We start from the raw sequence: 12,141 nt of genomic DNA, 5'->3' as shown, positions 1-12,141 counted from the left end.
TGCATATTTTACTCAATGTATTTGATGCTTAAAATGCGCAGCATATCACGGCACCAGCATACTCAATAAGATTTCTGAAATCTCGTGCACACACTGCGTTCCTTTTCCGTGCGTATTTTGAGTCCTGGTGCTCTTTTTGCCATAAAGCAGCATGTCAATTCTTTCAGCATTTCTTTCTGACGCTTTTTTACCCATTAAAATGAATGATTGAAAAACGCAAATAAAAATGCAGCAATAATGCATGTAAAAAGTCAAGTAAAAATACAACAAAAATGCCACGTGTGAACATACTCTTATGCGCCTATTGTGATTTTAATAAGTCATTGTACAGATTCCTCTTTGGCAAACACATCATGCAAAACACTTTTCTTACCAAATATTGCTACCTAGTTAACTGAACCCATAACTAGTGGAAAATAGAAAAGGATAAATCTAGCAATTGATATTTCCTAAGTGGTTGCAAATAATGATAGCTGAAATGCAGTTCCTAACCTTTTGTCAAATAATCTTTACGATAGCTTTGATATATATTCTCCCAAATTTGCACATAGATATGCCTAAGGCAATGTTCACATAGCAATTTAATTCTACATTTGGTGTATACAGCTAGAATGCTACTGCCGCTTATGCTCGATGTATATATAGGGCTTATTTTATCTGACATATGGTAATAGAATAGATTGGATAGCCATGACACTTTCTTCCATGAAAATTCTAGTGTTTATTGATGAAAGAGTAGAAAACTAATTCTTCAATGTTTGAAAAAAATATTATATACTAAAGGAGGACAATGCTGACAAAATTGCAGAACTGTCAGACCTTGGTCTGGACAGCTACCTGGTTCGGCAAAGCAAGTTTTTCATATGGAAGCCTATGGGCAACATAAATATCACTAAGATTTTTTTATAGTGTATGTATCGATTGTTAACAAGCAATGCAATGTGAACAAAACCTAAAACATACAACAATATAGAGAATTGTGTTGCCTGAATACACATTCTTACCTGCAGTTTCTGAATCTCCGGATGGCATCTCTCCGTTGATGCCATTCTCCTTGCTTGTTGGATGGGAGTCCTGCAGGGCCCTTTCTCCATACCCTCTTGCTTCTGTCCCTCTGAAGGGAATGCCATTGGAGCTGTGGACCATACCATCTCCTGCTCCCCCTTGCTCTTTCATATCTGTTGCGTGCGGGAGAGGTGAAGCCTCACTGAGCTGTCCTGGTGCCCAGTGGGATGATTTGGGCTCATCCTGCCTATTATCCGTCATACTTCCTCCAGCCAGAAACCTGCAACCACAATGCACACAGCTCAAAACAAATAAAAAAGGTTATGGGTCTTAAAAAAATAACAAAAAAAGTAATATTCTTGTTATTTTACAATAGCCATAAAACATAAAAAACATAAATTTGGAAACGCCATAATTGTACTAAGCTACTTAATAAAGTGCAAGGGTTTTACTACAAAATGTAAAACATAAAAAAGTACAGAATAAAGTTAGAAGCTCCTTTTACTGAACATTGAACACAAGAAAATGTAAACTAAAGCAACAATGCTGAAATAAAATTTTTCTTCCAAATACAGATTTTTTGTCCTGTTTTTCAGTACATTATAAAGTGAATGATGACATTCAAAACTACCAGTATACTCTCAAAAAAGCAAGCCCTCCTACTGCTATATTGCCTGTAAAATAAAAAAAAGAAAGGCTCTTGGAAAATAAGGATTAAAAAAATGAAAGTGTAAAATAAAAATTGGCCACAGCAGGAAGGATGACCAGTACATACTGGATTTAGAACATATTCTGGATTATAAAATGCTTTTTTGAAATGGTTATATAATCTTTGGGGTTTTTGTTTGGTATTTTTTGTATTTTTTTTTTATTAAAGGTTGACAGCAATTTACACATTTATTAGACATGGACCAACAATACTTCAATATATCATATGAACTTCTGAACGAAGCACGACAAATTGTGGTGGTTACCTTGGGAAAACACAGTATCTGCATAAAACTACTGTGAAAACCAGTAAACCCCGCTTTACCTTCGGACTCTTTTTGGCAAACAGAAGCGCAACTGTGATCTACAACAGACCATCATTGTTCCAGTTATAGTCACATAAATCTTTCCAATTGCTTCTTACAACGTTTTAACAAATGCTCCTTTTCTTGTCTGAAAAGCTAGTTGCAATGAGAAAAGAAGTCGTGGACTAGTGAAAGGGTCGCATTGTGTGGCAAGAAAGGAAAAGGCCAGACACCACTACTCCATCTAAAGTCAATGATTGTTGGTTAAACTGATTCCTTTAATCTTTTCTGGACATAGCCCTCCATTCAGCGAGTTAATAAAATATTAATTTCCTCTTTTTACACAATGCTTAACATACATTGACAGACCATTAAATTGTACAAAAAAGCAATTTATGCCACAGGAAAGAATGCAATTAAAGTATGGTAAGGAAGGCTCTGGCTAAAAAATATATAAGGGATGAATACAACCTAACCTTCTCATTGACATAGAGAGAGAATAGAGAACTATTTTAGCAAATAAGCTATTCTCTTTATGATAAAAATAGAATATATAATTTATAATTAAATACCATGTAATAATATAATACTGCATAGAATTTTCTAATTTATTTTCTGTAGGGAATCTATCAGCAAGACTTCACCCCCTATATGGAGATTGAAATACTGCCCATGTTTCCCCTTGAAGAAACAAGTATATTGTTATAATGTGTAATGTGAATAGTGATATGAGTTGATGATGTTTATATGGGTAGCGATCTGTGTTGTTGGTGACGAGATTGTACTCTGCCCAGCAACAGGTAGTTGACCGGGACAGAGTTAGCATTAATGGTTGGGACTAGCCTTGAGTGGGAGGGTTTAAGCTGAAAGGACAAGAGACAATCCCTGTCAGAATGTCAGATAAGGACTAGAGTGCATAGAGAAGAGACCTAAGGTCTGGTGTGAGCAGTGCCGATTTCTTGGATGTCCCTAAAAGAGAGGATAGAGAGAAAGAGTGTTATCCGGAGCAGAAAAGAGGAAGATTTATGGAGAGAGAGATTAATTGGAGATACGTCCTGGGAGAGGACGCCTAGAAGTAAGGTCCAGAGATTATAACTCCTAAAGGCAAAGGGCCTAGTCAAGACTGAGTACTTGTGATGAAGAGAGTGTCCCTGGTGGGAGTTCGAGAGCATCAGTAGGATAAAAGATAAGTATCGGCCATACTGGTACCATAGTTCCCCAGAGGGGAAAGAAGATGCGGAACCGCAGGTTGAGTAAGAGACTATTGCTAGCTGAACTACACTGTTGAGCCAGGTTGTGGTGAAATAGTGAGGACCAGTGAACAAGTAAAGAGAGAGGAAAGGAAAGGTACTGAATTTGTGTGAGGAAAATGTTACGCATTATGAAGGAAGCGTTTGAGAAGATATGTAACTACTATGGACTGTATATAACCCTCCCTCAAGTTAATGCTCATTAAAAAGGTTATTTTAAACTGATAGTCTCCTTCCTTGAATTGTCAAACATCTGGCCCTGGCCAACCAGCAACATCTGTTACATGCGTCCCTCACAGCACAAGTCCACACACCCTGCCTTAACCCACCACCTTTGTGTAACTTTTCCATGGTGTAAGAGATGCAATACCTTTGCATGACTAGTCTGCTCCTCCGTTACTGAGAAATAATTTAAATTGATATGCAAATGAGGCTGAAGAGCTGGGGTAGATCTGAAGTCTCTGTCGCTCCAGCTCTATTTCTATTCTTCGCCCAGCTCTGCCTCGTCCTACTCGACTGACAGCCTCTTGGTTGACTGCTGGTTCCTATGCCTTAAGTCACGTAGCACTGAGGAGGTAGCACTGGGCAGGGAATAGAGCTGGAGTGACAGAGGCTTCGGATATCCATTTAAATATCAATACAGAGAAACTGACTGGCATTGTAAAGGTATTGCTGGAGTTGTTTATGAAAGAGCTACAAGCACATATGAGTAGATTGGAGGGTGAAATCCTGCTGACAGATTCCTGTTAATCACTCACAATTTTAGAATATCTAATTTCAGCCATCACTGTTCACTTCCAAATAAAATCTGTCCTGTACATGTAAAAATCACATTGGTGGACAGCTCGTTAAAAGAGAGAGAACTGATAATTGTATTGTCACTGTAACAAGCCAAGGACCAGCATGATCATCATGACCAGGATTTGTATTTCTTAGACTTAACCAATATGCTGCCCATAATTTTGCTGCTGCAGCCAATCACTGAGGTTAACATTTAGGCCGGGGACACACTTAACGTATAAAAAAACGGTCTGTTTTTCACGGCCGAGAATCGCACAAATGTTTCAAAAACAGTGATCCGTGTGCAGTGCAAGGATGCAATTTCCTCGCATCAAATGATCCGTGTGACATCCGTGTGACATCCGTATGGCATCCGTATGCCGAGATTTTCTCGCAAGCTTGCAAAACCGACATCTAATGGATTTATGTGCTCAAATGTTCGGGAAAACATATATACAGTATATATATATATATATATATATATATATATATATATGTCATTGAGACACATATATATATATTCTGTATTTATATTTCATTCAGCGCGATATCTGTGAAAAGCCGGTAATTCAATTGCCGGCTTTGCATTTCTCCTTCACAAACCCGACAGGATATGAGACATGGTTTTCATACAGTAAACCATCTCATATTCCCATTTTTTTTGCATATTCCACACTACTAATGTTAGTAGTGTGTATGTGCAAAATTTGGCCGCTGTAGCTGCTCAAATAAAGGGTTAAATGGCGGAAAAAATTGGCGTGGGCTCCCGCGCAATTTTCTCCGCCAGAGCGGTAAAGCCAGTGACTGAGGGCAGATATTAATAGCCAGGAGAGGGTCCATGGTTATTGGCCCCCCGTGGCTAAAAACATCTGCCCCCAGCCACCCCAGAAAAGGCACATCTGGAAGATGCGCCTATTCTGGCACTTGGCCACTCTCTTCCCACTCCCGTGTAGCGGTGGGATATGGGGTAATGAAGGGTTAATGCCACCTTGCTATTGGAAGGTGACATTAAGCCAGATTAATAATGGAGAGGCGTCAATTATGTCACCTATCCATTATTAATCCAATTGTTTGAAAGGGTTAAAAAACACACACACATGATTAAAAAGTATTTTAATGAAATAAACACAGCGGTTGTTTTAATATTTTATTGCTCTCTCATTCCATTTTCAGACCCTCGCTTGGCAAAACAATAAACACACAATATACATACCCTCTCTGATGAACTGTCACGTCCCACAAAGTAATCCATCTGAAGGGGTTAACTAATATTACAGGCAGAGCTGCGATAAACCACTCGCTCGTGCCTGTAATCCCCGGGTGCTGAAAGGAAAGCAGTGATCTATACTTACATTCAGTCGCGGTGATGCGCCCCTGCTGGATGTTCTCATGAACTGCAGCCTGGGAACTTTTTCCCACGCTCCAGGTCATATGAGGACATCCACCAGGGGGCGCATCACCGCGACTGAAGGTAACTATAGGTCATTGACCTACATTTCCTTCAGTCGCGGTGATGCGCCCCCTGGTGGATGTCCTCATATGACCTGGAGCCTGGGGAAAAGTTCCCAGGCTGCAGTTCATGAGAACATCCAGCAGGGGCGCATCACCGCGACTGAATGTAAGTACAGATCCTGCTTTCCTTTCAGCACCCGGGGGATTACAGGCACGAGCGAGTGGATTATCGCAGCTCTGCCTGTAATATTACTTAACCCCTTCAGATGGATTACTTCGTGGGACGTGACAGTTCATCAGAGAGGGTATGTATATTGTGTGTTTATTGTTTTGCCAAGCGAGGGTCTGAAAATGGAATGAGAGAGCAATAAAATATTAAAACAACCGCTGTGTTTATTTCATTAAAATACTTTTAAATCATGTGTGTGTGTTTTTTTAACCCTTTCATACTATTGGATTAATAATGGATAGGTGTCATAATTGACGCCTCTCCATTATTAATCTGGCTTAATGTCACCTTACAATAGCAAGGTGGCATTAACCCTTCATTACCCCATATCCCACCGCTACAGGGAGTGGGAAGAGAGTGGCCAAGTGCCAGAATAGGCGCATCTTCCAGATGTGCCTTTTCTGGGGTGGCTGGGGGCAGATGTTTTTAGCCACGGGGGGGGCCAATAACCATGGACCCTCTCCTGGCTATTAATATCTGCCCTCAGTCACTGGCTTTACCGCTCTGGCGGAGAAAATTGCGCGGGAGCCCACGCCAATTTTTTCCGCCATTTAACCCTTTATTTGAGCAGCTACAGCGGCCAAATTTTGCACATACACACTACTAACATTAGTAGTGTGGAATATGCAAAAAAAAGGGGATATGAGATGGTTTACTGTATGTAAACCATGTCTCATATCCTGTCGGGTTTGTGAAGGAGAAATGCAAAGCCGGCAATTGAATTACCGGCTTTTCTATAGAACACCGCTGCGTATTTCTCGCAATGCACACGCATGGTCCGTGTGTAATCCGATTTTTTCTCGCACCCATAGACTTGCATTGGCGAGTCTCGGCCGAGATACGCTGACAATCGCAGCCTGCTGCGAGTTCCCTCGGATCCGAAATACGGTGGAGAAAATATCGGATGATGGGAGCTGCACCATAGGTTAACATTTTGCCGAGTGCTATGCGATTTTTTATCGCATAGCACTCGTCCGTATTACGGTCTAGTGTGACCCCGGCCTTATGCAGAGGCAGACAGCATAAGATTACTGAAGTCAGTGAATGGCCACCGGGCCACATATTGGAGAAGGGACTTCAACACTTGAGTCCTGACAACAAAAAAATGTAGGCAGCAGGGAAGCAAAGTTTGCGGGCGCGCACCAGAGAAGCAATAACTATTTGTTATTTTCACGCATTATCTACCCATAAACCTTTTTTTTCTCTCCTCGCAGCAGCAGATCAACAAATTAATAAATCAAAAGACTTTGTTGTCTGAAAAATAGCGACAGTGACATCAGTACATCAGATTACAGGAAAGATATGACAGAACATTTAAAAAGCTTAGGGACAGATTACAAATGACTGTGTGGGTTTACAAATTTTATTTACAGATACAAATTCAGCAAATTCTGCATAATCACATTTAACGTCATTTCAGCAAACTTTGCATAACTCAATAGTACAGGCAAATATAGGAGGTTATGTATTATATCAGATAAATAAGTCTCTTATACAACTAACACAGACCAAAAGTTTGGACACACCTTCTCATTTAAAGATTTTTCTGTATTTTCATGACTATGAAAATTGTACATTCACACTGAAGGCATCAAAACTACGAATTACCACATGTGGAATTATATACTTAACAAAAAAGTGTGAAAGAACTGAAATTATGTCTTATATTATAGGTTTTTCAAAGTAGCCACCTTTTGCTTTGATGACTGCTTTGCACACTCTTGGCATTCTCTTGATGAGCTTCAAGAGGTAGTCACAGGGAATGGTTTTCACTTCACAGGTGTGCCCTGTCAGGTTTAATAAATGGGATTTCTTGCCTTATAAATGGGGTCGGGACCATCAGTTGTGTTGTGCAGAAGTCTGGTGGATACACAGCTGATAGTCCTACTGAATAGACTGTTAGAATTTGTATTATGGCAAGAAAAAAGCAGCTAAGTAAAGAAAAACGAGTGGCCATCATTACTTTAAGAAATGAAGGTCAGTCAGTCCGAAAAATTGGGCAATCTTTGAAAGTGTCGCCAAGTGCATTGGCAAAAACCATCAAGTGCTACAAAGAAACTGGCTCCCATGAGGACCGCCCCAGGAAAGGAAGACCAAGAGTCACCTCTGCTTCTGAGGATAAGTTTATCCGAGTCACCAGCCTCAGAAATCGCAGGTTAACAGCAGCTCAGATTGAGACCAGGTGAATGCCACACAGAGTTCTAGCAGCAGACACATCTCTACAACAACTGTTAAGAGGAGACTTTGTGCAGCAGGCCTTCATGGTAAAATAGCTGCTAGGAAACCACTGCTAAGGACAGGCAACAAGCAGAAGAGACTTGTTTAGGCTAAAGAACACAAGGAATGGACATTAGACCAGTGGAAATCTGTGCTTTGGTCTGATGAGTCCAAATTTGAGATCTTTGGTTCCAACCACCGTGTCTTTGTGCGACGCAGAAAAGGTGAACAGATGGACTCTACATGCCTTGTTCCCACCGTGAAGCATGGAGGAAGAGGTGTGATGGTGTGGGGGTGCTTTGCTGGTGAAACTGTTGGGGATTTATTCAAAATTGAAGGCATACTGAACCAGCATGGCTACCTGTTATGACCCCAATGGCAGAGGGTCTCAAAAGTACATACCAAGTCTGCAAACATAAAAAACCAGCTCATAGGGCAGTGGTAACTGGGCTAACCGTATATCTAATCCTAGCACCACAAATAGCAGCAGCCGGGGAACGTGCCTACGTTGGTTCTAGACGTCTCGCGCCAGCCGGAGAACTAACTAACCCTAGAAGGGAAAAGATAGACCTTTCTTGCCTCCAGAGAAAAGACCCCAAAAGTTGGATACAAGCCCCCCACAAATAATAACGGTGAGGTAAGGAGAAAAGACAAATGTAAGAATGAACTAGTTATTTAGCAAAGAGAGGCCCACTGACTAATAGCAGAATATAGTAAGATGACTTATACGGTCAGCAAAAACCCTATCAAAATTTCCACGCTGGATATTCAAGAACCCCCGAACCGTCTAACGGCCCGGGGGGAGAACACCAGCCCCCTAGAGCTTCCAGCAAAATCAGGAATCACATTTAGTACAAGCTGGACAGAAAATAAAAGCAATACAAATAACCAAAAAACAAGCAAGCAGGACCAGGACACAGGAGCAAACAGAAAGGATCTGATTACAACGATGCCAGGCACTGGACTGAGAATCCAGGAAGCTTATATAGCAACACCCCTGGACTAACGACCCAGGTGGGTGCCAAACTGAGGAAAGACAATCCCAGAGTCATATCACCAGTGACCACAAGAGGGAGCCAAAAAAGTCTAATTCACAACAGTACCCCCCCTTTAAGGAGGGGTCACCGAACCCTCACCAAGACCACCACGGCAATCAGGATGAGCAGCGTGAAAGGCACGAACTAAGTCGGCCGCATGCACATCAGAGGCAACCACCCAGGAATTATCCTCCTGACCATAGCCCTTCCACTTGACCGGATACTGAAGCCTCCGCCTGGAGAGACGAGAATCCAAGATCTTCTCCACCACGTACTCCAACTCACCCTCAACCAACACCGGAGCAGGAGGCTCAACAGAAGGAACCACAGGTACAACGTACCGCCGCAACAAAGACCTATGGAACACGTTGTGAATGGCAAACGACACCGGAAGATCCAAGCGAAAGGACACAGGATTAAGGATTTCCAATATCTTGTAAGGACCGATGAAGCGAGGCTTAAATTTAGGAGAGGAGACCTTCATAGGAACAAATCGAGAAGACAGCCATACCAAATCCCCAACACGAAGTCGGGGACCCACACCGCGGCGGCGGTTGGCAAAACGCTGAGCCTTCTCCTGTGACAACTTCAAGTTGTCCACCACATGATTCCAGATCTGCTGCAACCTATCCACCACGGAATCTACCCCAGGACAGTCAGAAGGCTCCACATGTCCCGAGGAAAAACGGGGATGGAAACCAGAGTTGCAAAAAAAAGGCGAAACCAAAGTAGCGGAACTAGCCCGATTATTAAGGGCAAACTCAGCCAACGGCAAGAAGGTCACCCAATCATCCTGATCTGCAGAAACAAAACACCTCAAATAAGCCTCCAGAGTCTGATTAGTTCGCTCCGTCTGTCCATTAGTCTGAGGATGAAAGGCAGACGAAAACGACAAATCAATGCCCATCTTAGCACAAAAGGATCGCCAGAACCTGGAAACAAACTGGGATCCTCTGTCAGACACAATATTCTCAGGAATGCCGTGTAAACGAACCACATTCTGAAAGAACAAAGGAACCAGATCGGAAGAGGAAGGCAGCTTAGGCAAAGATACCAAATGGACCATCTTGGAAAAGCGATCACATACCACCCAGATGACAGACATGCCCTGAGACACCGGAAGATCTGAAATGAAATCCATGGAAATGTGTGTCCAAGGCCTCTTCGGGACAGGCAAGGGCAAGAGCAACCCGCTGGCACGAGAACAGCAAGGCTTAGCTCGAGCACAAGCCCCACAGGACTGCACAAATGACCGCACATCCCGTGACAAGGAAGGCCACCAAAAGGACCTAGCCACCAGATCTCTGGTGCCAAAAATTCCCGGATGCCCTGCCAACACCGAGGAATGAACCTCGGAAATGACTCTGCTGGTCCACTTATCAGGAACAAACAGTCTGTCAGGTGGACAAGAGTCAGGTCTACCAGCCTGAAATCTCTGCAACACACGTCGCAAATCCGGAGAAATGGCTGACAAGATAACTCCCTCTTTAAGAATACCAACTGGTTCTACAACTCCAGGAGAGTCAGGCACAAAGCTCCTTGAAAGAGCATCAGCCTTCACATTCTTTGAACCTGGTAAATACGAGACCACAAAGTCAAAACGGGAGAAAAACAATGACCAGCGGGCCTGTCTAGGATTCAGGCGTTTAGCAGACTCCAGATACATCAGATTTTTGTGATCAGTCAAGACCACCACACGATGCTTAGCACCCTCGAGCCAATGACGCCACTCCTCAAATGCCCACTTCATGGCCAACAACTCCCGATTGCCAACATCATAATTCCGCTCAGCAGGCAAAAACTTCCTAGAGAAAAAGGCACATGGTCTCATTACAGAGCAACCAGGGCCTCTCTGCGACAAAACGGCCCCTGCCCCAATCTCAGAAGCATCCACTTCAACCTGAAAGGGCAGTGAGACATCAGGCTGGCACAAAACAGGCGCCGAAGTAAACCGGCGCTTCAACTCTTGGAAAGCTTCCACGGCTGCAGGAGCCCAGTTAGCAACATCAGAACCTTTCTTGGTCATATCCGTCAAAGGTTTAACAACGCTAGAAAAATTAGCGATAAAACGACGGTAGAAGTTAGCAAAACCCAAGAACTTCTGAAGACTTTTAACTGACGTGGGCTGAGTCCAATCATGAATAGCTCGGACCTTGACTGGGTCCATCTCCACCGCAGAAGGGGAAAAAATAAACCCCAAAAAGGGAACCTTCTGTACTTCAAAGAGACACTTTGAGCCCTTAACAAACAAAGCATGCTCACGCAAAACCTGAAACACCATCCTGACCTGCTCTACATGCGAGTCCCAATCATCAGAAAAAAACAGAATATCATCCAGATAAACAATCATAAATTTATCCAGATACTTCCGGAAAATATCATGCATAAAGGACTGAAACACTGAAGGAGCATTAGAGAGCCCAAAAGGCATCACCAAGTAGTCAAAATGACCTTCGGGCGTATTAAATGCAGTTTTCCATTCATCTCCCTGCTTAATGCGCACAAGGTTGTACGCACCACGAAGATCTATCTTGGTGAACCACTTGGCACCTTTAATCCAGGCAAACAAGTCCGACAACAGAGGCAAAGGATACTGAAATTTAACAGTGATTTTATTCAGAAGCCGATAGTCAATACAAGGTCTCAAAGATCCGTCCTTCTTGGCCACAAAAAAGAATCCCGCACCAAGAGGGGAAGAGGATGGACGGATATGCCCCTTCTCCAGAGACTCCTTGATATACGAACGCATTGCGGTATGCTCAGGTACAGACAGATTAAATAGTCTTCCCTTAGGAAATGTACTACCTGGAATCAAATCTATGGCGCAGTCACAGTCCCTATGAGGAGGCAGAGCACTGGACCTGGACTCTCTGAATACATCCTGATAATCAGACAAATACTCAGGAACTTCCGAAGGAGTAGAGGAAGCAATAGACACCGGCGGGGAATCACCATGAATTCCCTGACAGCCCCAACTTGACACAGACATTGCCTTCCAATCCAAGACTGGATTATGGGTCTGTAACCATGGCAGACCCAAAACGACCAAATCATGCATTTTATGCAGAACAAGAAAACGAATCACCTCCCGATGTTCAGGAGTTATGCACATGGTTACCTGTGTCCAAAACTGCGGTTTATTTTCCGCCAATGGCGTA

At 42.8% G+C, this 12,141-nt stretch overlaps 1 protein-coding gene across 31 annotated transcripts in view; it reads right to left on the bottom strand.

Moving 5' to 3' along the window:
• The window catches only part of MAP2 (microtubule associated protein 2), a 300,805-nt gene that overhangs the window by 82,511 nt on the left and 206,153 nt on the right, over positions 1-12,141 (bottom strand). For all 31 annotated transcript variants that reach the window (XM_077272167.1, XM_077272176.1, XM_077272171.1 and 28 more), the window contains one exon: positions 1,005-1,285. In XM_077272167.1, the coding sequence (XP_077128282.1) occupies positions 1,005-1,266 (262 nt within the window). In that variant the 5' untranslated portion in view covers positions 1,267-1,285. The remainder of the gene's footprint in view (positions 1-1,004; positions 1,286-12,141) is intronic.

The sequence above is a fragment of the Ranitomeya variabilis genome, chromosome 7 (genome assembly GCF_051348905.1).
Source record: "Ranitomeya variabilis isolate aRanVar5 chromosome 7, aRanVar5.hap1, whole genome shotgun sequence".
Taxonomy (NCBI): Eukaryota; Metazoa; Chordata; class Amphibia; order Anura; family Dendrobatidae; genus Ranitomeya; species Ranitomeya variabilis.
Note: the sequence above shows the minus strand (reverse complement) of the source record. Positions and strands in the feature narration are given on the sequence as shown.